At 35.0% G+C, this 24,636-nt stretch overlaps 13 protein-coding genes and 5 pseudogenes across 18 annotated transcripts, besides 3 other annotated features; 11 read left to right on the forward strand and 7 right to left on the reverse strand.

Moving 5' to 3' along the window:
* Positions 1–9,471: part of a mobile genetic element that runs on past the window's edge.
* Positions 2–263, reverse strand: TVAGG3_0766280 (annotated as a pseudogene). The gene has a single exon. A coding segment is annotated over exon 1 (262 nt).
* Positions 294–539, forward strand: TVAGG3_0766290 (uncharacterized protein; the record flags this gene model as incomplete). Its single annotated transcript, XM_001292473.2, has 1 exon — positions 294–539. One exon carries the CDS (start codon positions 294–296, stop codon positions 537–539), a length of 246 nt encoding a protein of 81 aa, XP_001292474.2.
* TVAGG3_0766300 lies at positions 757–2,696 on the reverse strand (annotated as a pseudogene). The gene has a single exon. A coding segment is annotated over exon 1 (1,940 nt).
* Positions 2,743–3,326, reverse strand: TVAGG3_0766310 (annotated as a pseudogene). Its single transcript has one exon. A coding segment is annotated over exon 1 (584 nt).
* On the reverse strand, positions 3,606–3,918 carry TVAGG3_0766320 (uncharacterized protein; the record flags this gene model as incomplete). Its single annotated transcript, XM_051245814.1, has 1 exon — positions 3,606–3,918. A coding segment is annotated over one exon (313 nt), but the record flags the coding sequence as incomplete, so codon positions are not given.
* On the forward strand, positions 4,029–4,892 carry TVAGG3_0766330 (annotated as a pseudogene). The gene has a single exon. A coding segment is annotated over exon 1 (864 nt).
* TVAGG3_0766340 (phage tail repeat-like family) lies at positions 6,124–6,751 on the reverse strand (the record flags this gene model as incomplete). Its single annotated transcript, XM_051245815.1, has 1 exon — positions 6,124–6,751. A coding segment is annotated over one exon (628 nt), but the record flags the coding sequence as incomplete, so codon positions are not given.
* A 203-nt stretch (positions 9,472–9,674) lies between the features above and the next one.
* Positions 9,675–9,703: a mobile genetic element.
* A 1,948-nt stretch (positions 9,704–11,651) lies between these two features.
* Positions 11,652–12,014, forward strand: TVAGG3_0766360 (uncharacterized protein; the record flags this gene model as incomplete). Its single annotated transcript, XM_051245816.1, has 1 exon — positions 11,652–12,014. One exon carries the CDS (start codon positions 11,652–11,654, stop codon positions 12,012–12,014), a length of 363 nt encoding a protein of 120 aa, XP_051092403.1.
* Positions 12,015–12,032: 18 nt separating this feature from the next.
* Positions 12,033–12,275, forward strand: TVAGG3_0766370 (serine threonine-protein phosphatase family; the record flags this gene model as incomplete). Its single annotated transcript, XM_051245817.1, has 1 exon — positions 12,033–12,275. The coding sequence occupies one exon, from the start codon at positions 12,033–12,035 to the stop codon at positions 12,273–12,275; it is 243 nt and encodes an 80-aa protein (XP_051092404.1).
* A 4-nt stretch (positions 12,276–12,279) lies between these two features.
* TVAGG3_0766380 (uncharacterized protein) lies at positions 12,280–12,606 on the reverse strand (the record flags this gene model as incomplete). The annotated part of the gene is made up of 1 exon (XM_051245818.1): positions 12,280–12,606. One exon carries the CDS (start codon positions 12,604–12,606, stop codon positions 12,280–12,282), a length of 327 nt encoding a protein of 108 aa, XP_051092405.1.
* Positions 12,607–13,580: 974 nt separating this feature from the next.
* Positions 13,581–24,636: part of a mobile genetic element that runs on past the window's edge.
* On the forward strand, positions 14,622–15,014 carry TVAGG3_0766400 (phage tail repeat-like family; the record flags this gene model as incomplete). The annotated part of the gene is made up of 1 exon (XM_051245819.1): positions 14,622–15,014. One exon carries the CDS (start codon positions 14,622–14,624, stop codon positions 15,012–15,014), a length of 393 nt encoding a protein of 130 aa, XP_051092406.1.
* On the reverse strand, positions 15,415–15,877 carry TVAGG3_0766410 (uncharacterized protein; the record flags this gene model as incomplete). The annotated part of the gene is made up of 1 exon (XM_051245820.1): positions 15,415–15,877. A coding segment is annotated over one exon (463 nt), but the record flags the coding sequence as incomplete, so codon positions are not given.
* TVAGG3_0766420 (uncharacterized protein) lies at positions 15,988–16,347 on the forward strand (the record flags this gene model as incomplete). The annotated part of the gene is made up of 1 exon (XM_051245821.1): positions 15,988–16,347. The coding sequence occupies one exon, from the start codon at positions 15,988–15,990 to the stop codon at positions 16,345–16,347; it is 360 nt and encodes a 119-aa protein (XP_051092408.1).
* TVAGG3_0766430 (phage tail repeat-like family) lies at positions 16,798–17,163 on the forward strand (the record flags this gene model as incomplete). Its single annotated transcript, XM_051245822.1, has 1 exon — positions 16,798–17,163. A coding segment is annotated over one exon (366 nt), but the record flags the coding sequence as incomplete, so codon positions are not given.
* On the forward strand, positions 17,209–17,776 carry TVAGG3_0766440 (annotated as a pseudogene). Its single transcript has one exon. A coding segment is annotated over exon 1 (568 nt).
* On the forward strand, positions 20,074–20,430 carry TVAGG3_0766450 (uncharacterized protein; the record flags this gene model as incomplete). The annotated part of the gene is made up of 1 exon (XM_051245823.1): positions 20,074–20,430. One exon carries the CDS (start codon positions 20,074–20,076, stop codon positions 20,428–20,430), a length of 357 nt encoding a protein of 118 aa, XP_051092410.1.
* On the forward strand, positions 21,428–22,369 carry TVAGG3_0766460 (organellar and viral DNA polymerase type B; the record flags this gene model as incomplete). The annotated part of the gene is made up of 1 exon (XM_051245824.1): positions 21,428–22,369. The coding sequence occupies one exon, from the start codon at positions 21,428–21,430 to the stop codon at positions 22,367–22,369; it is 942 nt and encodes a 313-aa protein (XP_051092411.1).
* On the forward strand, positions 23,753–24,634 carry TVAGG3_0766470 (KilA, N-terminal/APSES-type HTH, DNA-binding family; the record flags this gene model as incomplete). The annotated part of the gene is made up of 1 exon (XM_051245825.1): positions 23,753–24,634. A coding segment is annotated over one exon (882 nt), but the record flags the coding sequence as incomplete, so codon positions are not given.

The raw sequence follows: 24,636 nt of genomic DNA on the forward strand, positions 1-24,636 counted from the left end.
TTTATTTGGATAAGTATGTTAAATTAAGGCAATTTGCAAAATTAGTTCCCGACCTTTGAATTGGACTCTTTCGTTCTCCCAGTTGCGTAGGAGGTCGTCCCAGAGAGTTGGTAGAATTGCCAATCCAAGGACGATTTGTCCTCCCAGGCATTGAGGATGTACTGCTCGTAGAGTTTCATGACCTCTGCCTTGCACCAGACACCCTCTCCCTTGGAACGTAAGGCTTCTTCGAAGTGCTCGAATGCGATTGGCTGCATGACCATCCGAAATGACACTTTTTGTCCGTTTGGTCAATGTTCGTGTCTCGTGCCATAGTCGACGAAAATACAGACAAACAGGTTATATATGAGTTTGAGACCAAGAATGGTGTAACTCGACCTGTCCGATTCAAAGACTCCGAGGGCGACCATGAAATTAAACGGAAATTAGCTAGGAAGGAATATAAAATGGACTGGTTGCCACCACCTCCACCACCACCACCTTTACCTGTTCCTCAAGTAAATAAGCCTTTCCCGTTCCCAAGAATTCCCACATTTTAATTCAAATTCGAAATAAATTTTTTATTTCATGCAATGTTTTATTTCACCATCTTCTTTAAGTACCCCAGTACTTACGCTTGGAGAGGACATGAACTTCGGTGAAAATTTTGTCCAATTTGAATTGACCCATCTTTTCACCGACTAAACCCATTTCAATGAGTTTGTTATAGCCTTCTTCGTTCGTCATGAGTGCGTCAATGTTCTCATAGTAAACCTTCACTTTGGATTTGACTTCGGAGAAGAATTTGTTGTAGTTGTCAAGGACTGCCTTTGCGAACTGAGGGTAAGACCAATGTTCGACAATAGGTTTTAATGTGGTTACTAAGCCACTTTGACCTTGAGTGAATTCGTACTTCAAAACAAAAGGAGAAAACCTTTCAACAAAGTTGTCGACCTTCTCATAATGTTTACTCTTCATCTCTTGAGGTTTTTAATGGAATATCCCCATGTCGAATTCATAAGCAATTTGAGTGTCATTGCAAGTTTGGGGTTTGAAGCTTTCCTAATATCATACAGTTGTTGTATGACTTTTCCAACTGTATAGTTCCTTCCCGGGAACTCACCATCTTCGTTTGGAATTCCAGTCGGAATATATTGGACAAACCTCATGTATGCAGCGTTAAGGTCGACATAGTATATCTTTTCGTTTGAGTCGAACTTGTCGCAACCAATTGGTCCAGTTTGTGGAAATTCAAGTGAGTCTCTTATCTTCTGAGAAACTTCTCCTGTTATCTCATAAACATCGTCGAAGCAACCTGTTTCATATAAAACCTTCTGACCTAACTCAGATGCTCTCCAATACAATTTGACGTCAATTGGATGTCTCAATGGAAGTTTTTTTATAGCATCTTGAAGTTCTTGCAACCTCATTGGAAGTTCTTCTGGTTCAGGTTGGTATCCGAACAATCCAACTCCTTGTGGAATTGTGTACTTCTTTTGTACTAGAACTTTGTCTGGAACAACTTTTGGTCTTGCTAACAGTGAAAAGTTTGTTTCGTCTTTTGGTACAAAAGTTTCTGTCAGCTTGTCATCTGGAATTGGTTCCAACAAACCTTTCTCGAAAAGAATGTTTACAGCTCTGACAATGTTGCACTTGCCTTTTCCGAACAATGGGTTTGTAAGACTTTCGTTCAACATGAAGTGGTTGTGGACAATTACAATCTTCAACCATGGTAAATTGAACTCAACAACATAGTCGTCATGTGAAGAACCTTTAGCTGTAGGTATGTTGACTCGGATATTGACATTTGCCAACGGTGCAATTTTTGCCAATTGACCTCTGAGAATGTACCTTGTCTTCACACATGACTCAAGATACTTCATCTTCTCATCTGTAACAAGACCAGAGTTCCTGAGACATGTAAGAATGCAAGGTTCATTGACAATTGTTTCAATTGAATTGTAAATTCCATACCTTGTCAAGTCAATGTCAGACTTATTTATGAACGGGAAGTATCCAGCATGTTGTCTGACTGCTTGAGGGTTAGGTTGGTACCATTCGAACTTGACACTTGCAATTCCTTCAATTGCATTCAAAATGTCTGAGTCGGAGTCAACCATTTGTTCTCTCTTTGTAGTCTTGAAAGCGTCAAGAAGTTTTGCAGCTGTTTGTTCATTGCCATGTGCATAGTAAATGTGACCATCCAAATCTGTTATGGTCAATCTGAGATTGTGTCCTTTCTTATTTCCGTCTTGAATTGCAGCAAGTACTCCCATGAAGCCTTCTTTGTTCTTTCCTTCGTCAAAGTTTACTGTAAAGGTTCGACCAGATGTAATTTGACTTCTAACTTCACGATACTTTTCATATGCATATCTTGTTCTTTCCATGGGAGCATGACCATCCTCTGCACTACCTTTTTTCCTTCTCAAAGGATGCAATTGTTCGTCATGTTTCCAGTAGAATCTGGCAAAGCCGTCGTGTCCTTCAACTTGAGGTTCACTAACATCGAAAGGCATGTCCATAAGACGTTCTTCTTCTAACCTCTCTAGTCTGTTTGGATAATTGGCACGTGCTGTTTCCAAATCCATTTCGTAGCGAAGACCAGACAATTTGTCATAGACTTTTATGGGTCTTCCCTTCCTATATTTAAAATTCTTCGAAACTCTCCAACCATATCTTTGTAACTCTGCTTTTATTCTAGCAGACTTTCTATCCATTCTATATGGGGGCATTTTTATAAAAAAAAAAAAATGTTTTTTTTCTTTACTTTACATAACCGCCTGCTGCCATAAGTCTTTGACGCCAACCCATACCAGCTAATGAAGGTTGACTTGGTTTAGTTTGGAAACTAAACTTTGGTTTTGGTTTATCTTCAGTTTTTGGTTTTTCTTCTTCTATCGGTTTTTCGTCACTTTTCGGTTCCTCTGACTTTACTTCACTGCAGGAACAGTTGTGTCGTCAACATCTTCATAAATATCATATGCCATTTGTTTTTGTTTTCCTTTCAACTTTTTGTGTTTGTTGTAAAGTTTAGAATATTTCGACTCTAAGTCAATGAGATGTTCTATAATGAACTGTTGGTCAGTGAAGTAAACTTTTCCATCTGTTGTCTCGAAAGCTCCTTCAGACTTCAATATTTTATTTGTGAGAGTCTGTTTCTTTTTTGAGATACTAGCCGTTCCATTTCTATGAAAAGTGACTTTATAGTTAGGGTTTGTATTTCCAGACCTGGCACTTTCTATTATTGAATTTTTCTCTTCATCTGTAAGTTCTTTGACAGGTTTTGACAATGGTTCTGAACTTTTTGTTTGTGGTGTCAAATCTACCGTTTCAACTTCTTCGGTCATTTCATCTCAGTAAAAAATTTTAGTTTGGTTTGTTTTCAACTGGTTGTTTAGGTTTTTTAAGTCGGTCTAAAACTTCCTGAGGTATAGGAAGAACTTGACAAACACGTGTGTAACTGCTGGAAGCCGACAAATCCATCTTGAACCCATTTGTCTCAATGCTGTATTGTTCATTTCATCTCAGTAAAAAATTTTACATTCCCCACGTTTGAGGCGGTTGAGGTTGGTTATTGTTTACCCACTGTTGTGCATGGTTATATCCTCTGTTAAAGAATCTTTCACCTTGGTCCATATAGTGTCCTGCTTGGTTATAGTAGTCATTTGCTTTGTTATAATAGTTTCCTGCTTGTCTTCCTACATTGTCCATCCATCCTTGAACTTTTCCTCTTGTTTCAGGATTTGGAATAAGATTTGTTGCATCTCGTGCTACATCCCAACCTTTCTGTACAGTTTGTATAATAGGTTGTGCTTTCTCTTTAAGTATACCTAATGTACTCAAAATCTTCCTTCCAATTCCAAATGCACCTCTGGCTATTGTTCCCACTGCGGGTAAAAATCTGGATGCAACTCCTGCTAATGCGCCAAATAAACCCATTTCTTATAGGGTAAAAAATGACGAATCCAAACAAGGACCCCTATGTTTCTAAAGCGACAAAGAAAGCACTCATGATAAAAATCTTTAGTTCAACACCAAATGCTTGGTTTATGGATATCTTGGAAAACATTCCGAGGTATAGAGAAGATGGACCACCATACTGGTTAATATTTGTTGGTCAAAACACAAGATACTGTGAAGCCATACCATTATGGTCCAAAAATATTTTAGATGTGAAAACTGCTTTGACAATATTCGTTGACAAATACCATCCAACAAAACTGACATCTGACTGTGAAAGTTCTTTCAAATCAGATGATTAAAAAACTATCTGCGTTCAAAAAATGTAAACCAATATTTCATTGTCGACCAAAACCATTCTGCTCTTGGTGTCATTGACGGTTGTATAAAAATGTTAAGAGACTTAAACCAACCACAAGGTGGTGAAGCAAATGAAATGTCATATGACGACAAATATAGACACTTCTCCATGGCAAAGATGAGACAAGTTTTAAATATTTACAATAACCGTAAACAAAAAGGTTTGGGAAACCACTCCCCGAAGAAATGAAAAACAACCCTGACTTAGAGAAAGACTATATATTTAATAATTTAGTCAAAAGAGACAAACAAGAAAGAATGCCGGGCTTCAAACTTCAGAAAGGTGACAAAGTAAAAATAGAAATACCTAAACGCGACCCATATGAAAATACTATTGACTATGACAACAATGGGAACCGACAGGTACTCACATTCGTGTTCGTAAAAATAGAAGAAAGTATACAAGAGAATATTATGAAGTTTTAGGCAAACATGGCAAAATGTACACACTGCAAGCAGAAGATAAAACTACTATTGTCAGACCTCGTTTCAAACTTGTCAAAGTTCAAGGTGGTATACTTTCAAAGACAGTTCCTAACAAATATAAGACAACTCCTGACGAATATGCTAAAGAAGTTGAAAATGACGACTAAGCAATTCTATACCATGCGTAAACTGTCATGTAAGGTGGCATGTATTCTTTACTTTGTCCCGTTGTTTGCGTATATCCTGAAACGCGATGTGTATGGTTTCCTTCTCCCTGAGTGTCATCCAGTAACAATTTATAGCAAACTTAACGTCGTCTTTAACATCATATCCTTTACCTTTTGTCATTCCTGACCAATCCCAATATCTATGCTTATGCCAACCTGCTTGAGATGTACTTAAATCTATGTAGTGACTGTGTGCAGGTAAATTTTCACCTGAAATCGTTTTACTTCCACCTGTTTCCTTTGAAGAGTTTGCACAATACAAAAACCTGTCGACTATTTGTTCCCATGCACCAACACCAAACATTACTTGAGGACCTCTTGCATCCATAGATGTATAAATAGAACCTACTGGGTTCATTAAATCAAACATATGAGATAATATAGGATTGTCTCTTTTGAACTTAAAATATAGCGCAACCATTTCGGGTTTCTTCTGGTTTGTGTCAGAATATTTTTTATAATATAATCTTATGTTTTCAGGGTAGGTAAAAGTCTTGACTATAATATTTATTTTGTCATCTATATAATAATATACTATTCTCGTTTTTTCTATTGCATTATATCTTTTATATCTATAATAATCTAAATATAATGTTACTTTTGTTCATCTGCATGTAGTGCTCGCCGTCATCCATAGTCATAATAATATGGTTGGAGCTGGGTCAGGCAATGTCATATCTCATTTCATAAACTCTTAAATATTTCTTTTGTTCGTCTCCATATAAGTTTAAGTAGCAGTTGTTGTCTAATGGAACTTTAACTTGTGTACCATCATTCTTTATATAGCTTACATACATTTCATTGTTATTTTTCGGAATGAGTTTATACCGTGTACCATTTCTTAAGGAATGTACAAACTCCCATCTAAAATATTTATTTTCTTCATTGACAGAAAAGTCACCAACAATAGTTTCAATATTTTTTGTTGTTCCTATCAAACTTTGGTATATTTCATTGACATATGTTTTATCTGCTTTCTTTTCAAGGCTAACGTTTAAGTCTGTTATTTCAGATATAGAATGTGTATGTCCAACGTCACTTTTCCTGTTTAAGGTTTCTTGTAAGTTTGTAATATTTGCAATGGTATGTGTATGTCCAACGTCACTTTTCCTGTTTAAGGTTTCTTGTAAGTTTGTAATATTTGCAATGGTATGTGTATGTCCAACGTCACTTTTCCTGTTTAAGGTTTCTTGTAAGTTTGTAATATTTGCAATGGTATGTGTATGTCCAACGTCACTTTTCCTGTTTAAGGTTTCTTGTAAGTTTGTAATATCAGATATAGAATGTGTATGAGTCTTATCTGCTTTTGTCTCTAATGTTTCCTTAAGACTTGGTATTTGGTTAATATAATGTATATGAGTCTTTTTAGAATATTCGTTTTCAGCTCTTGTCACTTCACTTGACATTTTATTGTCAACATATGTTTTGTCTGCTAGTTCAGGATGAGTATGTTCTTTTGTTGCATAAGCATTGTTAGCTCTTTCTTCTTCTTTTGCTATTGCATCGTCTACATATTCTTTGTCAGCTTTGTTGTCAACATCTGCTTTCAAAAGAAGTTCATTTATAGGTTTCTCGTTTAAAGTTCCTCTTGTTGGATTTATACAGACAGTATTGTTCTTATTGTCTTGAAATAGAAACTCATCTGTTAAAGGGTTTAATGTCAGTTTTAAGTTTCCTTCTTTCAATGACTCAGATATCTTAGAATAGTTTGAAAAGTTTGTTGTGTTCTTATTTAGAGCTTGCATAATGAGTTGTCGGTTGTGTTGTATTTCTCTCATAGACGCTGTTTCATTTGACATTTTTATTATAGATAAAATATGCTTCCAATAGAAAAAGAAAATTCAAGAGTTGCTACAACTAAACCATTAGATGAACTTTTTACTAATGTCGGTCAAAAGTTTGAGACAGAGACCGTAAAGCATGAAGGCTATCGTTTTGACTACCCATTAAGATGGCTAAGAGACCCATCTGTCACAAAAGCTATTGCTTTCGTAGAATGAAGTTTGTGTCTGTAGAAGATAAAAGTTTTCCATTTATTGTAAAGTTCATATAGATTATATATCTGAAGGGAAACGAAAAATGTGGGAAGAAATTGAGCTAATACAAGTTGACCTTTCATCTTCTCTACAGACTGCGTTAAAAAATATAGAAGATAAAATAAATTCATGTTATTGATGCAAAATATGCTGATGAATATGCAAATACCGAGAGCACACTTTATGTGAGAATTGTATATGACAAACAAAATTCACAAGTGTCATTTCAAATCTACGAAAACAATCCAATAAAGACGAACAAATATATACAGAATTCACTGCAATGTCATGGTATTATTTGCAAAGAATGTTAAATCAGAAAGTCGAACTTCCTTTAGCCAAATATTTTACAGTCGATATGCAAGAGATGGAACCATATTTATTTAAAGATGTTTTCGACCAGCTGCTATTATTGTTCATGCTTCATTTTCTGGCGCCCAAAACTCTTTCTTATGCTTGGCAAATGACTTTTACGAAAAAAACCTACAAAGTTATACGAACCACCAAGTGGAAGTATTTCAGACTTTCAAGTATGGTTTACTACAGATGGAAGAAAAAGAATAATTCCATTATACCATGCGTTTTACTTAGAACTTAGTTTCATATACAACTACTTATCGAACGGTAAAAATATAATTTTTAATACGGTTGAGGTGTTGGATTTGGTTGCCAACTAGACTGTGGTGCAGGTTCAGGCTGTTGTTTATAACAGGAGCTTGTTCTTCTGGTTCAGGGTCTTTAGTATAATACCAACAAAACTGACCTACTCTTTTACCAATATTTTGACACCGTTCCATACTCCTCTTCCGACAGATTTTATTCCATTCCATATACCTCTTCCAACTCTTCTGAAGAAGTTTCCAATACTACTGAAGAAACCCATTTTACTATATGTAAAAATCTAATGTCCGCCTAGTCTCTTACGTTTCCTGTTGAGTTCCATAGCATTCTTTAACTGGAGCTCATACATTCTGTTTCTCCTCTGGTAGAAACATATTCTGGTCAACTCCTGTGTTCGCGTCATCTGCATAAAGTTGTTTATATCCCACTTCAGGGTTTGTATAAAACTCTTTCCATCTCATTTGCATACCATGGTGGCAAACCTAACGCAGCGTCATTTGACATGGCAGTTTGCATTTGTACATCTGTTGGCACTTGACCATAGTTTGCCATTGCAGTTTGTATTCTAACTTCATTTTGGAATATTCTCTGGGTTTGGTTGTCCAGGTTGCTGTGCATTCGCTAAGTTCTGTGCGTCCATTTAATATTAGATAAAAATATCTCTTACGAGTACATATACTGAACATTTGCAGGCATTGGTTCATCTTCATATTCTCTGTACTTTTCTGCCACGTCAAATAAATAAATGACACAATGGAAAAAACCTAAACTAACAATCCGATTTCAAACACATTTACTTACTAATAAAATTTCTTTATTGTGACACTTTCTCCAGTTATAGACCTCTCTATATTCTATCTTGTCATATATAAACTCATAGTCATGTATGTCCTCTAACCATCTCATAAACAGTTTCCAACCACTTTTATCGGATGTAAAGTAAAAGCATGGATGGTTATGTATAACGTCTAAAGTTTCTAAAGAGTCTCTCAAAGTCCAGTCTACTTGGTATTGAAAATCCCATGTGTTATAGAACGGCGGGTCCACTATAAAGAAACATTTTCCTTGTCTTTATATTTTTCATACAAATCTGTCCAATGACATCTCACAAACTCTATACCCTCAATATATTTTTCTATGTTCTCTTTGAAAACATTTGTATAGTTAAGATATAAAACTTTTGACATAAGTGTTTCAATGTCATGAACTCTTATAGCACCACTATATAATAGTCTAGCAGATATACTATTCCAGTCTATATATTCTGCTTTTTTCAAAACCTCTCTCACAATATTTTTCTTATCTAATGGTATACGTTCCATCTTACCTATAGGTATCTTTTCTTTTAACTCTTTCAATATATTGTTTGTGTCTGGAATATGTTTGAGACGGTCCATATAGTTGTCGAAGTCATTGCATATAATCTTTGAGTCTGGGAATATTATATGACATAAATGGGATATATAGAAACTTCCACCGAACAAATCTACAAATGTTAGACCATTCGGTAGTTTCTTAAGTTCTCTCAATATAATATCTTTACATCTACTCTTATTTCCAAAGAACGGTAACGGTGGTTTTGTAAAATTCATTTATATATAATAATAAAAATGTTTTTACCCGAAAAGTGACAGAAAAGTGACAAAGCATGAAAACATATATAATTTGTGAAAAGCGACACAAAAAGTGTCACCGGCTGGGGTTCGGTCCTCCTCTTGGGTCTTGGGCAAAATTTCTTATGGGCTAGAAGGGGCGCAGCCCTTGGAAGCCCTCCAAATATAAACTTCATTTATACTAAACATCTTCAGGGCTAGAAGGGGCGCAGCCCCTGGAAGCCCCACTTCCTTTTTTTTTTTTTTTTTTTTTTTTGAATCAAAGAAATTGACGAAGTTCCAGAATTTTATTCAACAATTCTTAATCAATTAACAAAAACTATACTGAAACTTATCTTACCATCCAAATCAAATCACATTACATACGGAATAAACATTTAATCTTTTACCATTAAAATTATATTTATACGTTATTTAATTTTTTTACGTCTAAGTTGAATAGGATAATAGCCGAAGATATAAAGTAACTATAGTTTACAAGCTAAGGAACAAATCAGCATTGAAACTAAAAAATGCTGAAATATTATAATAAATTGAAGAAATACTGTGATAGAATACCTAGTTATACTAGATACTATTATAATATGAATTCATTTGTATTGAATATCGATTAAAATAAGATGGAACGTCAATTTGACAGACTCAAGTTTCGAATTAGAGACCAACTTTCATCAGCATAGTATATGTGCGCAAACTACTGCATAATGGTATGCTTATCTTTTCATTTTAAAAAATAACGTATTTGAATAATTTCGTAAAAAATTAGAATTACTCGATATTAAGCATATTGCTTTTCTATCATATATGCTTATATTCTACAATAGTGTTACCAAACATCGGGCAACATCATACGTATAATACAACTTTTTAATACTTGAACGTCAATTTGACAGACTCAAGTTTCGAATTAGAGACCAACTTTCATCAGCATAGTATATGTGCGCAAACTACTGCATAATGGTATGCTTATCTTTTCATTTTAAAAAATAACGTATTTGAATAATTTCGTAAAAAATTAGAATTACTCGATATTAAGCATATTGCTTTTCTATCATATATGCTTATATTCTACAATAGTGTTACCAAACATCGGGCAACATCATACGTATAATACAACTTTTTCGTACTTCTTTATCGAATTTAAATAGAACTAAGTTTTTATTTTAAATAAAAGAGAAATAATTCTAATTTATAATCTCATTATTAATTTATTCAGGTCAGGTATGAGGGGCTTCCAGGCACTTCGTGCCCTCTAGCCCATAAGAAATTTTGCCCAAGACCCAAGAGGAGGACCGAACCCCAGCCGACCAGCCGGTGACAAAACCAAAACCGTTGTTATTTACATCATATTAATAGTGTCACTTTTTTAAATGCCACTTTTTGTTTCACTTTTCACAAATTATATATGTTTTCACGTTTTGTCACTTTTCTGTCACTTTTCGGGTAAAAACATTTTTATTATTATATATAAATGAATTTTACAAAACCACCGTTACCGTTCTTTGGAAATAAGAGTAGATGTAAAGATATTATATTGAGAGAACTTAAGAAACTACCGAATGGTCTAACATTTGTAGATTTGTTCGGTGGAAGTTTCTATATATCCCATTTATGTCATATAATATTCCCAGACTCAAAGATTATATGCAATGACTTCGACAACTATATGGACCGTCTCAAACATATTCCAGACACAAACAATATATTGAAAGAGTTAAAAGAAAAGATACCTATAGGTAAGATGGAACGTATACCATTAGATAAGAAAAATATTGTGAGAGAGGTTTTGAAAAAAGCAGAATATATAGACTGGAATAGTATATCTGCTAGACTATTATATAGTGGTGCTATAAGAGTTCATGACATTGAAACACTTATGTCAAAAGTTTTATATCTTAACTATACAAATGTTTTCAAAGAGAACATAGAAAAATATATTGAGGGTATAGAGTTTGTGAGATGTCATTGGACAGATTTGTATGAAAAATATAAAGACAAGGAAAATGTTTTCTTTATAGTGGACCCGCCGTTCTATAACACATGGGATTTTCAATACCAAGTAGGCTGGACTTTGAGAGACTCTTTAGAAACTTTAGACGTTATACATAACCATCCATGCTTTTACTTTACATCCGATAAAAGTGGTTTGGAAACTGTTATGAGATGGTTAGAGGACATACATGACTATGAGTTTATATATGACAAGATAGAATATGAGAGAGGTCCTATAAACTGGAGAAAGTGTCACAATAAAGAAATTTTATTAGTAAGTAAATGTGGTTTGAAATCGGATTGTTAGTTTTAGGTTTTTTCCATTGTGTCATTTATTTATTTGACGTGGCAGAAAAGTACAGAGAATATGAAGATGAACCAATGCCTGCAAATGTTCAGTATATGTACTCGTAAGAGATATTTTTATCTAATATTAAATGGACGCACAGAACTTAGCGAATGCACAGCAACCTGGACAACCAAACCCAGAGAATATTCCAAATGAAGTTAGAATACAAACTGCAATGGCAAACTATGGTCAAGTGCCAACAGATGTACAAATGCAAACTGCCATGTCAAATGACGCTGCGTTAGGTTTGCCACCATGGTATGCAAATATGAGATGGAAAGAGTTTTATACAAACCCTGAAGTGGGATATAAACAACTTTATGCAGATGACGCGAACACAGGAGTTGACCCAGAATATGTTTTCTACCAGAGGAGAAACAGAATGTATGAGCTCCAGTTAAAGAATGCTATGGAACTCAACAGGAAACGTAAGAGACTAGGCGGACATTAGATTTTTACATATAGTAAAATGGGTTTCTTCAGTAGTATTGGAAACTTCTTCAGAAGAGTTGGAAGAGGTATATGGAATGGAATAAAATCTGTCGGAAGAGGAGTATGGAACGGTGTCAAAAATATTGGTAAAAGAGTAGGTCAGTTTGTTGGTATTATACCTAAAGACCCTGAACCAGAAGAACAAGCTCCTGTTATACAACAGCCTGAACCTGCACCACAGTCTAGTTGGCAACCAAATCCAACACCTCAACCGTATTAAAAAATTATATTTTTACCGTTCGATAGTAGTTGTATATGAAACTAAGTTCTAAGTAAAACGCATGGTATAATGGAATTATTCTTTTTCTTCCATCTGTAGTAAACCATACTTGAAAGTCTGAAATACTTCCACTTGGTGGTTCGTATAACTTTGTAGGTTTTTCGTAAAAGTCATTTGCCAAGCATAAGAAAGAGTTTTGGGCGCCAGAAAATGAAGCATGAACAATAATAGCATCTTGGTCGAAAACATTTTCATATGTTCCATTAGGGTTTTCGACTTCATAATAGTCCGGGTGTACTGGATATTCTGCAGGCTGATTTAACATCCTCATAAATCTATACCATGCCAAGTTGTTATATTTTGTAGAAATATAAACGTTTTCTCCAAGGTCTTCTATTTTATTGATTTTAACAGTTGCATTTTTCCTGTCATAAATAATATCGAGATGGTATTCTCCTTCGTCAATGTTATACTGGTTTGCATATTCGATATAGATATCGTTTATTTTTCTTGAAAAGCTTGAAGAGTTGTTTCTAAGTTTATAAGCAAACTAACTTGTAAAAGTTTTCCCTGTTCAAATTTCTCATACGTACGTTTTTCTTTGTTATAGTATCGAACTTCAAAACCGACCGTAAATGGGAAACCATGTATGGCTTCTGAAATGAACTTCATTCTACGAAAGCCAATAGCTTTTGTGACAGATGGGTCTCTTAGCCATCTTAATGGGTAGTCAAAACGATAGCCTTCATGCTTTACGGTCTCTGTCTCAAACTTTTGACCGACATTAGTAAAAAGTTCATCTAATGGTTTAGTTGTAGCAACTCTTGAATTTTCTTTTTCTATTGGAAGCATATTTTATCTATAATAAAAATGTCAAATGAAACAGCGTCTATGAGAGAAATACAACACAACCGACAACTCATTATGCAAGCTCTAAATAAGAACACAACAAACTTTTCAAACTATTCTAAGATATCTGAGTCATTGAAAGAAGGAAACTTAAAACTGACATTAAACCCTTTAACAGATGAGTTTCTATTTCAAGACAATAAGAACAATACTGTCTGTATAAATCCAACAAAAGGAACTTTAAACGAGAAACCTATAAATGAACTTCTTTTGAAAGCAGATGTTGACAACAAAGCTGACAAAGAATATGTAGACGATGCAATAGCAAAAGAAGAAGAAAGAGCTAACAATGCTTATGCAACAAAAGAACATACTCATCCTGAACTAGCAGACAAAACATATGTTGACAATAAAATGTCAAGTGAAGTGACAAGAGCTGAAAACGAATATTCTAAAAAGACTCATATACATTATATTAACCAAATACCAAGTCTTAAGGAAACATTAGAGACAAAAGCAGATAAGACTCATACACATTCTATATCTGATATTACAAACTTACAAGAAACCTTAAACAGGAAAAGTGACGTTGGACATACACATACCATTGCAAATATTACAAACTTACAAGAAACCTTAAACAGGAAAAGTGACATTGGACATACACATACCATTGCAAATATTGCAAACTTACAAGAAACCTTAAACAGGAAAAGTGACGTTGGACATACACATACCATTGCAAATATTACAAACTTACAAGAAACCTTAAACAAGAAAAGTGCCGTTGGACATACACATACATCTTCTGAAATAACAGACTTAAACGTTAGCCTTGAAAATAAAGCAGATAAAACATATGTCAATGAAATATACCAAAGTTTGATAGGAACAAAAAATATTGAAACTATTGTTGGTGACTTTTCTGTCAATGAAGAAAATAAATATTTTAGATGGCAGTTGGTACAGTCCTTAGAAAATGGTACACGGTATAAACTCATTCCGAAAAATAACAATGAAATGTATGTAAGCTATAAAAAGAATGATGGTACACAAGTTAAAGTTCCATTACACAACAACTGCTACTTAAACTTATATGGAGACGAACAAAAGAAATATTTAAGAGTTTATGAAATGACAGATATGACATTGCCTAACCCAGCTCCAGCACCATATTATTATGACTATGGAGATGACGTCAGAACACCACATGTAGATGAACAAAAGCTAACATTATATTTAGATTATTATAGATATAAAAGATATAATGCAATAGAAAAAACGAGAATAGTATATTATTATACAGATGACATAAATAAATATTATAGTCAAGATTTTACCTACCCTGAAAACATAAGATTATATTATAAAAAATATTCTGACCTAAACCAGAAGAAACCTGAAATAGTTGCACTATATTTTAAGTTCAAAAGAGACAATCCTATAATATCTCATATGTTTGATTTAATGAACCCAGTAGGTTCTATTTATACATCTATGGAAGCAAGAGGTCCTCAAGTAATGTTTGGTGTTGGTGCATGGGAACAAATAGTCGACAGGTTTTTGTATTGTGCAAACTCTTCAAAGGAAACAGGTGGAAGTAAAACGATTTCAGGTGAAAATTTACCTGCACACAGTCACTACATAGATTTAAGTACATCTCAAGCAGGTTGGCATAAGCATAGATATTGGGGTTGGACAGGAATGACAAAAGGTAAAGGATATGATGTTAAAGACGACGTTAAGTTTGCTATAAATTGTTACTGGGATGACACGCAGGGAGAAGGAAACCATACACATTTCGTTTCAGGATATACGCAAACAACGGGACAAAGTAAAGAATACATGCCACCTTACATGACAGTTTACGCATGGTATAGAATTGCTTAGTCGTCATTTTCAACTTCTTTAGCATATTCGTCAGGAGTTGTCTTATATTTGTTAGGAACTGTCTTTGAAAGTATACCACCTTGAACTTTGACAAGTTTGAAACGAGGTCTGGCAATAGTAGTTTTATCTTCTGCTTGCAGTGTGTACATTTTGCCATGTTTGCCTAAAACTTCATAATATTCTCTTGTATACTTTCTTCTATTTTTACGAACACGAATGTGAGTACCTGTCGGGTTCCCATTGTTGTCATAGTCAATAGTATTTTCATATGGGTCGCGTTTAGGTATTTCTATTTTTACTTTGTCACCTTTCTGAAGTTTGAAGCCCGGCATTCTTTCTTGTTTGTCTCTTTTGACTAAATTATTAAATATATAGTCTTTCTCTAAGTCGGGGTTGTTTTTCATTTCTTCGGGGGAGTGGTTTCCCAAACCTTTTTGTTTACGGTTATTGTAAATATTTAAAACTTGTCTCATCTTTGCCATGGAGAAGTGTCTATACTTGTCGTCATATGACATTTCATTTGCTTCACCACCTTGTGGTTGGTTTAAGTCTCTTAACATTTTTATACAACCGTCAATGACACCAAGAGCAGAATGGTTTTGGTCGACAATGAAATATTGGTTTACATTTTTTGAACGCAGATAGTTTTTAATATCATCTGATTTGAAAGAACTTTCACAGTCAGATGTCAGTTTTGTTGGATGGTATTTGTCAACGAATATTGTCAAAGCAGTTTTCACATCTAAAATATTTTTGGACCATAATGGTATGGCTTCACAGTATCTTGTGTTTTGACCAACAAATATTAACCAGTATGGAGGTCCATCTTCTCTATACCTCGGAATATTTTCCAAGATATCCATAAACCAAGCATTTGGTGTTGAACTAAAAATTTTTATCATGAGTGCTTTCTTTGTCGCTTTAGAAACATAGGGGTCCTTGTTCGGATTCGTCATTTTTTAACCCATAAGAAATGGGTTTATTTGGCGCATTAGCAGGAGTTGCATCCAGATTTTTACCCGCAGTGGGAACAATAGCCAGAGGTGTATTTGGAGTTGGAAGGAAGATTTTGAGTACATTAGGTATACTGAAAGAGAAAGCACAACCTATTATACAAACTGTACAGAAAGGTTGGGATGTAGCACGAGATGCAACAAATCTTATTCCAAATCCTGAAACAAGAGGAAAAGTTCAAGGATGGATGGACAATGTAGGAAGACAAGCAGGAAACTATTATAACAAAGCAAATGACTACTATAACCAAGCGGACACTATATGGACCAAGGTGAAAGATTCTTTAACAGAGGATATAACCATGCACAACAATGGGTAAACAATAACCAACCGCAACCACCTCAAACTTGGGGAATGTAAAATTTTTTACTGAGATGAAATGAACAATATAGCATTGAGACAAATGGGTTCAAGATGGATTTGTCGACTTCCAGCAGTTACACCACGTGTTTGTCAAGTTCTTCCTATACCTCAGGAAGTTTTAGACCGACTTAAAAAACCTAAACAACCAGTTGAAAACAAACCAAACTAAAATTTTTTACTGAGATGAAATGACCGAAGAAGTTGAAACGGTAGATTTGACACCACAAACAAAAAGTTCAGAACCATTGTCAAAACCTGTCAAAGAACTTACAGATGAAGAGAAAAATTCAATAATAGAAAGTGCCAGGTCTGGAAATACAAACCCTAACTATAAAGTCACTTTTCATAAAAATGGAACGGCTAGTATCTCAAAAAAGAAACAGACTCTCACAAATAAATATTGAAGTCTGAAGGAGCTTTCGAGACAACAGATGGAAAAGTTTACTTCACTGACCAACAGTTCATTATAGAACATCTCATTGACTTAGAGTCGAAATATTCTAAACTTTACAACAAACACAAAAAGTTGAAAGGAAAACAAAAACAAATGGCATATGATATTTATGAAGATGTTGACGACACAACTGTTCCTGCAGGTGAGGTAAAGTCAGAGGAACCGAAAAGTGACGAAAAACCGATAGAAGAAGAAAAACCAAAAACTGAAGATAAACCAAAACCAAAGTTTAGTTTCCAAACTAAACCAAGTCAACCTTCATTAGCTGGTATGGGTTGGCGTCAAAGACTTATGGCAGCAGGCGGTTATGTAAAGTAAAGAAAAAAATATTTTTTATTTTTTATAAAAATGCCCCCATATAGAATGGATAGAAAGTCTGCTAGAATAAAAGCAGAGTTACAAGGATATGGTTGGAGAGTTTCGAAGAATTTTAAATATAGGAAGGGAAGACCCATAAAGTCTATGACAAATTGTCTGGTCTTCGCTACGAAATGGATTTGGAAACAGCACGTGCCAATTATCCAAACAGACTAGAGAGGTTAGAAGAAGAACGTCTTATGAACATGCCTTTCGATGTTAGTGAACCTCAAGTTGAAGGACACGACGGCTTTGCCAGATTCTACTGGAAACATGACGAACAATTGCATCCTTTGAGAAGGAAAAAAGGTAGTGCAGAGGATGGTCATGCTCCCATGGAAAGAACAAGATATGCATATGAAAAGTATCGTGAAGTTAGAAGTCAAATTACATCTGGTCGAACCTTTACAGTAAACTTTGACGAAGGAAAGAACAAAGAAGGCTTCATGGGAGTACTTGCTGCAATTCAAGACGGAAATAAGAAAGGACACAATCTCAGATTGACCATAACAGATTTGGATGGTCACATTTACTATGCACATGGCAATGTCACAACAGCCGCAAAACTTCTTGACGCTTTTCAAGACTACAAAGAGAGAACAAATGGTTGACTCCGACTCACGACATTTTGAATGCAATTGAAGGAATTGCAAGTGTCAAGTTCGAATGGTACCAACCTAACCCTCAAGCAGTCAGACAACATGCTGGATACTTCCCCTTCATAAATAAGTCTGACATTGACTTGACAAGGTATGGAATTTTACAATTCAATTGAAACAATTGTCAATGAACCTTGTATTCTTACATGTCTCAGGAACTCTGGTCTTGTTACAGATGAGAAGATGAAGTATCTTGAGTCATGTGTGAAGACAAGGTACATTCTCAGAGGTCAATTGGCAAAAATTGCACCGTTGGCAAATGTCAATATCCGAGTCAACATACCTACAGCTAAAGGTTCTTCACATGACGACTATGTTGTTGAGTTCAATTTACCATGGTTGAAGATTGTAATTGTCCACAAACCACTTCATGTTGAACGAAAGTCTTACAAACCATTGTTCGGAAAAGGCAAGTGCAACATTGTCAGAGCTGTAAACATTCTTTTTCGAGAAAGGTTTGTTGGAACCAATTCCAGATGACAAGCTGGCAGAAACTTTTGTACCAAAAGACGAAACAAACTTTTCATTGTTAGCAAGACCAAAAGTTGTTCCAGACAAAGTTCTAGTACAAAAGAAGTACACAATTCCACAAGGAGTTGGATTGTTCGGATACCAACCTGAACCAGAAGAACTTCCAATGAGGTTGCAAGAACTTCAAGATGCTATAAACAAACTTCCATTGAGACATCCAATTGACGTCAAATTGTATTGGAGAGCATCTGAGTTAGGTCAGAAGGTTTTTATATGAAACAGGTTGCTTCGACGATGTTTATGAGATAACAGGAGAAGTTTCTCAGAAGATAAGAGACTCACTTGAATTTCCACAAACTGGACCAATTGGTTGCGACAAGTTCGACTCAAACGAAAAGATATACTATGTCGACCTTAACGCTGCATACATGAGGTTTGTCCAATATATTTCCGACTGGAATTCCAAACGAAGATGGTGAGTTCCCGGGAAGGAACTATACAGTTGGAAAAGTCATACAACAACTGTATGATATTAGGAAAGCTTCAAACCCCAAACTTGCAATGACACTCAAATTGCTTATGAATTCGACATGGGATATTCCATTAAGAAACCTCAAGAGATGAAGAGTAAACATTATGAGAAGTTCGACAACTTTGTTGAAAGGTTTTCTCCTTTTGTTTTGAAGTACGAATTCACTCAAGGTCAAAGTGGCTTAGTAACCACATTAAAACCTATTGTCGAACATTGGTCTTACCCTCAGTTCGCAAAAGCAGTCCTTGACAACTACAACAAATCCAAAGTTGTGGTTTACTATGAGAACATTGACGCACTCATGACGAACGAAGAAGGATACAACAAACTCATTGAAATGGGAATGGTCGGTGAAAAGATGGGCTGTTTTAAGCTAGATAAGGTATTTTCCGAAGTTCATGTAATATCGAAAAGGAAATATTGGGGCATACTTGAAGACGGCACAGAAATAAAACATTGCATGAAATAAAAAAATTATTTTTGACACTTTCACAAAAAACATTAAAAAAGTGAGTTAAAATGAGATGTTTACTGAACTGGCTGGATGTCGCCTTCTGAGGTTATGTAGAACGGCTGACCCGAGAAGTGGAACAGTGCTCTGAGAATTTGTATAATTCGTGGAATTGGACTCTCTCTGTTTGGAAGTTGTATCCATGGGCGCTTTGCAAAGAACTTTATAATGGCTTCCTTCTTTGCTTGCTTTATGTCGTCGAAAGGAGTGCCTTCTGGTATTTGAATTGGAATTCCAGTCGAAGTCTCGAGATTCAAGGCAGCCCTTCCAGAAATAGTGGTGAACTTGACCTTGGGCTTCATGACCTTGCGCAAGTAGTCTTTAACAAGCTCGTTAATTTAAATTAGGTAAACTGCCTCATCTAATGGCTCGATGTTGTCCATTGCTACTGTCAGAAAAAGTACTGCTACTGTCAGAAAAAGTACTGCTACTGTCAGTAAAAGTACTGCTACTGTCAGTAAAAGTACTGCTACTGTCAGTAAAAGTACTGCTACTGTCAGTAAAAAGGAAAATTTGAGAGGGTTTTCGACGATAAAGTACTGCTACTGTCAGTAAAAGTACTGCTACTGTCAGAAAAAGTACTGCTACTGTCAGAAAAAGTACTGCTACTGTCAGTAAAAGTACTGCTACTGTCAGTAAAAGTACTGCTAGTAGCAGAGATTTTTATCGTTGTGGTCCGACGGTTAAGCCACAAACGAATGTCCGACGTCCCACCAACCGAGTCCATTCCCAAACCAGAAGAACCGAAAGAACCACAACAGTCTCCTCAGCAACCTCAGTTCCAGCAAGTACCTCCACCAAATTACTACCAATTTCCACCTCAAGGTTACTACCTACCACAAGGCTTCCCGAACTACCCTCCTCAGCCTATGCCTTACTTCCCCAACCCTTGGTTGTTCCAGCAAGCTCTACCCCAGCAATTCCAATTCCAATCTCAATCCAAATCGAAGAGAGACCAAGACTTCGAAGAAGGTCTGAACCGTTTACGCAAAGAGTATGCTACAGCTCCAATTGAGAGAAAGTTGTTCCCGGACCAAAAAATATATTTTAGGTGAAGAGGTTAGATCTAACCCATTTTCTCACCTGTTTTCTCACCTCATGAATTTTCATGATTTCATCGTAAATGTTTTGTCAAGACTTCTTCGTATATGCTTTGTCAAACATGAACGTACATGTTTTGTCAAACATGAACGTAAATGTTTTGTCGAAACTTCATCGTAATGAGCGTAAATGACCCAAAAATAATGTTTAGGTGAAGTGGTGAGATCTCACCTGTTTTCTCACCTGTTTTCTCACCTCTTGAATTTTCATGATTTCATCGTAAATGTTTTGTCGAAACTTCATCGTAATGAGCGTAAATGACCCAAAAATAATGTTTAGGTGAAGTGGTGAGATCTGACCTGTTTTCTCACCTGTTTTCTCACCTCTTGAATTTTCATGATTTCATCGTAAATGCTTTGTCAAACATGAACGTAAATGTTTTGTCAAGACTTCTTCGTAATGAGCGTAAATGACCCAAAAATAATGTTTAGGTGAAGTGGTGAGATCTCACCTGTTTTCTCACCTGTTTTCTCACCTCATGAATTTTCATGATTTCATCGTAAATGTTTTGTCGAAACTTCATCGTAATGAGCGTAAATGACCCAAAAATAATGTTTAGGTGAAGTGGTGAGATCTCACCTGTTTTCTCACCTCTTGAATTTTCATGATTTCATCGTAAATGTTTTGTCAAACATGAACGTAAATGTTTTGTCGAAACTTCATCGTAATGAGCGTAAATGACCCAAAATAATGTTTAGGTGAAGTGGTGAGATCTCACCTGTTTTCTCACCTGTTTTCTCACCTCTTGAATTTTCATGAATTTCCTTAAGATAGAAAAAATAAAGTTAGTTTTATTTTATTTATTCTTCATTTTTTTGTATTTGACGAGAATGTCGGGTAGATGGTTAGATCTCACCTGTTTTCTCACCTCTTGAATTTTCATGAATTTTCCCGAAATAAAAAATAAAGTTAGTTTTATTTTATTTATTTTTTTTATTTTGTATAAAAGATATGATTTCAACAATCGGCACAACAGCAATACAAACAACTACAGCACCAAACTCGTTAGTTATGAATCCTACGTCAATGTTAGTAGAAATGAAAAACTTCATTCCTTCTTCATATACTTTCGAAACAAAAATCCAGAAGATAAAGCAAGAACTGTTAACAAGTAATTTAGACTGTACCGCACAGGATGAAGAAAATGAACAGTATCTTTATGAAATGCAGGACATTATTGACCATTTGCCTAAACTACCTGAAATCCAACAACAAAAACTCACTATTCCTGAATTCGACGAAATAGAAGTGAAACCAACTGACTCAGTAGAAATAAAGAAGTTCATACGAAAGGTAAATTATGAATTCCTTGGTTTTCATTGCAACCATAAAGTTATGGACAAAGATTGCGACATGTTATATAAGAATGTTTCTGACATATATAAATCTGAAGAGTTTAAGACCTACGACAACTTTGTTTCGTTAGTTGCAAAATGTGTTTGGGAAATAAGAGATAAAGATAGAAGAGGTAAGGTATGGCATGAACAGTTTAAACCAGCAGCTTTTGAGTTAAAGAAAACCATTGACGCCTTAGTTGTTCTAGCTGGTTTTATTTCAATGTATAACGCAAAAATGAATCCGCAATGTTCAAAATGTAAAGCAGCAATGAGGAGATATAACTACTCCGTCAAAGAGATAGAACGTATGAGAAACGACTATGCAGACTTAAAGAAAGAAGCAGAAAAGCCAGCAGAAAATAAAATGGACATGTTAGAATTTCTGAACAAAAACTATCCAACAGCAGAAGATTTCCTTCTATCTGACGTCAAGAAGAAGTATAAAGAAACTTTCGGCATTGTTAAAACATTCGATGTACTAAAAGAAGAAATAGAAGCTACAAAACTGTTTAGGATTTCAAATATACATCGTACAATTCATGTAAAACGCTTATAAAATAACTAGGGTGAAAAAACAGGTGAGAAAACGGGTGAGATCTAACCATCTACCCTAAAATATATTTTTATTGAATTCAGCAACAAAATTCTGAGTAAAATAATTTTTAGGGCATGTGTCAAACCGTTGAGTTTTCACAAAATTTAAAAAATAACGTTTACCATGTAAAACGCTTATAAAATAACTGGGGTGAAAAATTAGGTGAAAAAACAGGTGAGAAAACGGGTGAGAAAACAGGTGAGAAAACGGGTGAGAAAACGGGTGAGATCTCACCTCTTCACCTAAAATATATTTTTGTCTGATTTACGCTCATTACGAAGAAGTCTTGACAAAACATTTACGAAGAAGTCTTGACAAAACATTTACGAAGAAGTCTTGACAAAACATGTACGAAGAAGTCTTGACAAAACATGTACGATGAAATCATGAAAATTCATGAGGTGAGAAAACAGGTGAGAAAACGGGTGAGATCTAACCTTCTACCCTAAACATTATTTTTGCTGAATTCAGCAACAAAATTCTGAGTAAAATAATTTTTAGGGCATATGCTTGCTTCCCTCGGAAAACCGAGAGAAGAGATTCCGTATGAAAATCGTGAATTTCCTTAAGATAGAAAAAATAACGCTAATTTTATTTTTATTTATTTTTTTATTTTGTATGTAAAGACAGATATGTCAAACAATGAGTTTGAAACAGTTAGAAAGATAGACAATGACACCAAATTGGTTAGAATAGGTGATTTAAACGTAAGATACTCAAAGAAATACAACAAATATTCTTTGTCAGACATTTTATCTCCATCTGAAAAGAAAACAAACGACTGGGTTAGAATTGCTTCTACTCAGAAAATTTTGACAAGAAATCCTGAGCTCATGATATCGGTAAGATTCTATGGAACCACAGCATATCTTATAGACAAAAGTCTTATACCAATAGTTTTGTTATGGTTAGACCCAGTTGTTGGATATAACTTCATAACATATGGTTCATTCGATACGGAACGTTGCAGTGAAGGCTTACTTTACATCGTTCAGAAACCGAAGGACTTCAATACAAAAAGATATAAGATAGGAAGGACATATAATATAACTCAAAGATATGACAGTACAGTCAATAGAGTCAAGGTTGTGTTTGTTAATGATATGAGAGCTGCAGAAACAGAACTACTTGAAAAGTTTGAGAAAATGTATGGTGCTCCCATGAAAGGTAAAGAAACGTTTGAAGTAGATGAGATAGATAAAGCTATAAAATTATTTGACGAAGTTGCTGAAAAATACATGTAAAGCGTTTATTTTTGGTCTTTTGTGAAAGTCAGAAAATAACGCTAATTTTTTTCTAACAAATTTTTTTATTTTGTATGTAAAGACAGTAATGTCAACAACAGAGAACACAACAACAGTTATAGTCCATGAAGCTATAAATGAAGAATATGAGTGGGTTCAGTTTAACAAACAACTCCGTCTCATTCGTTCAGTCAAAGACGATATGTACCAAATGCAAAGTATTTTGACAGCATGTTTTGCTCCAGATACTAAGCTTCCTAAAGACTGGTTTAGGAACCAAAGCACACAAGAACTTTTGATCGAAGCACAGCGAGACATACTTTTTTCTGAAAACAGTGAAGAACAGCGAGTAAGTAAAAAACCTCAGTCGCCAAAACTCTATGAAAACAGTGAAGAACAGCGAGTAGGTAAAAAACCTCAGTCGCCAAAACTCTATGAAAATCGTGAAAAATTGCCAAACGGTTTGAGAGGATATTATGTACATAGACTTCTTGTAAATGCTGTTGCAACGTGGGCTTCGCCTCGTTATGCTTGGTATATTTACAGACTTCTTGACGAAATTCATAGACAAGAACGTGAAGAGATGGAAAACAAGCTTGAAGCAAAAGACAAAAGCATTCAGAAAAGAATACCACGTTCGGTACCAAAAGGAAAGGAAAAGAACTATAAGTATATGATTTATACTGAAGAGATGGAAAATGAAGAAGATAAAGATATGGTTATGTTGCATTTAGTCAGAAGAAACAACAAGAGCTTTTACGACCTTGCTAATATTTACAAATCTGACAGAAATTGGTTCTATCGCGAAAACTTACCGATTTCAATGACCCCAAATGAAGATGTGAAACAAATAGTTCAAGATACGTTACCTCAAACACACTATGATATGAAAGGTTGTACAATACTTACCTTCAAAGAAGACTTACCGCTACTGAAAGAAAAAATAACAGAGTATTTTGACAACTTCAAACAAGCAGAGTAAAT

This window comes from Trichomonas vaginalis, chromosome III (genome assembly GCF_026262505.1).
Source record: "Trichomonas vaginalis G3 chromosome III, whole genome shotgun sequence".
In the NCBI taxonomy this organism is placed as follows: domain Eukaryota; phylum Parabasalia; order Trichomonadida; family Trichomonadidae; genus Trichomonas; species Trichomonas vaginalis.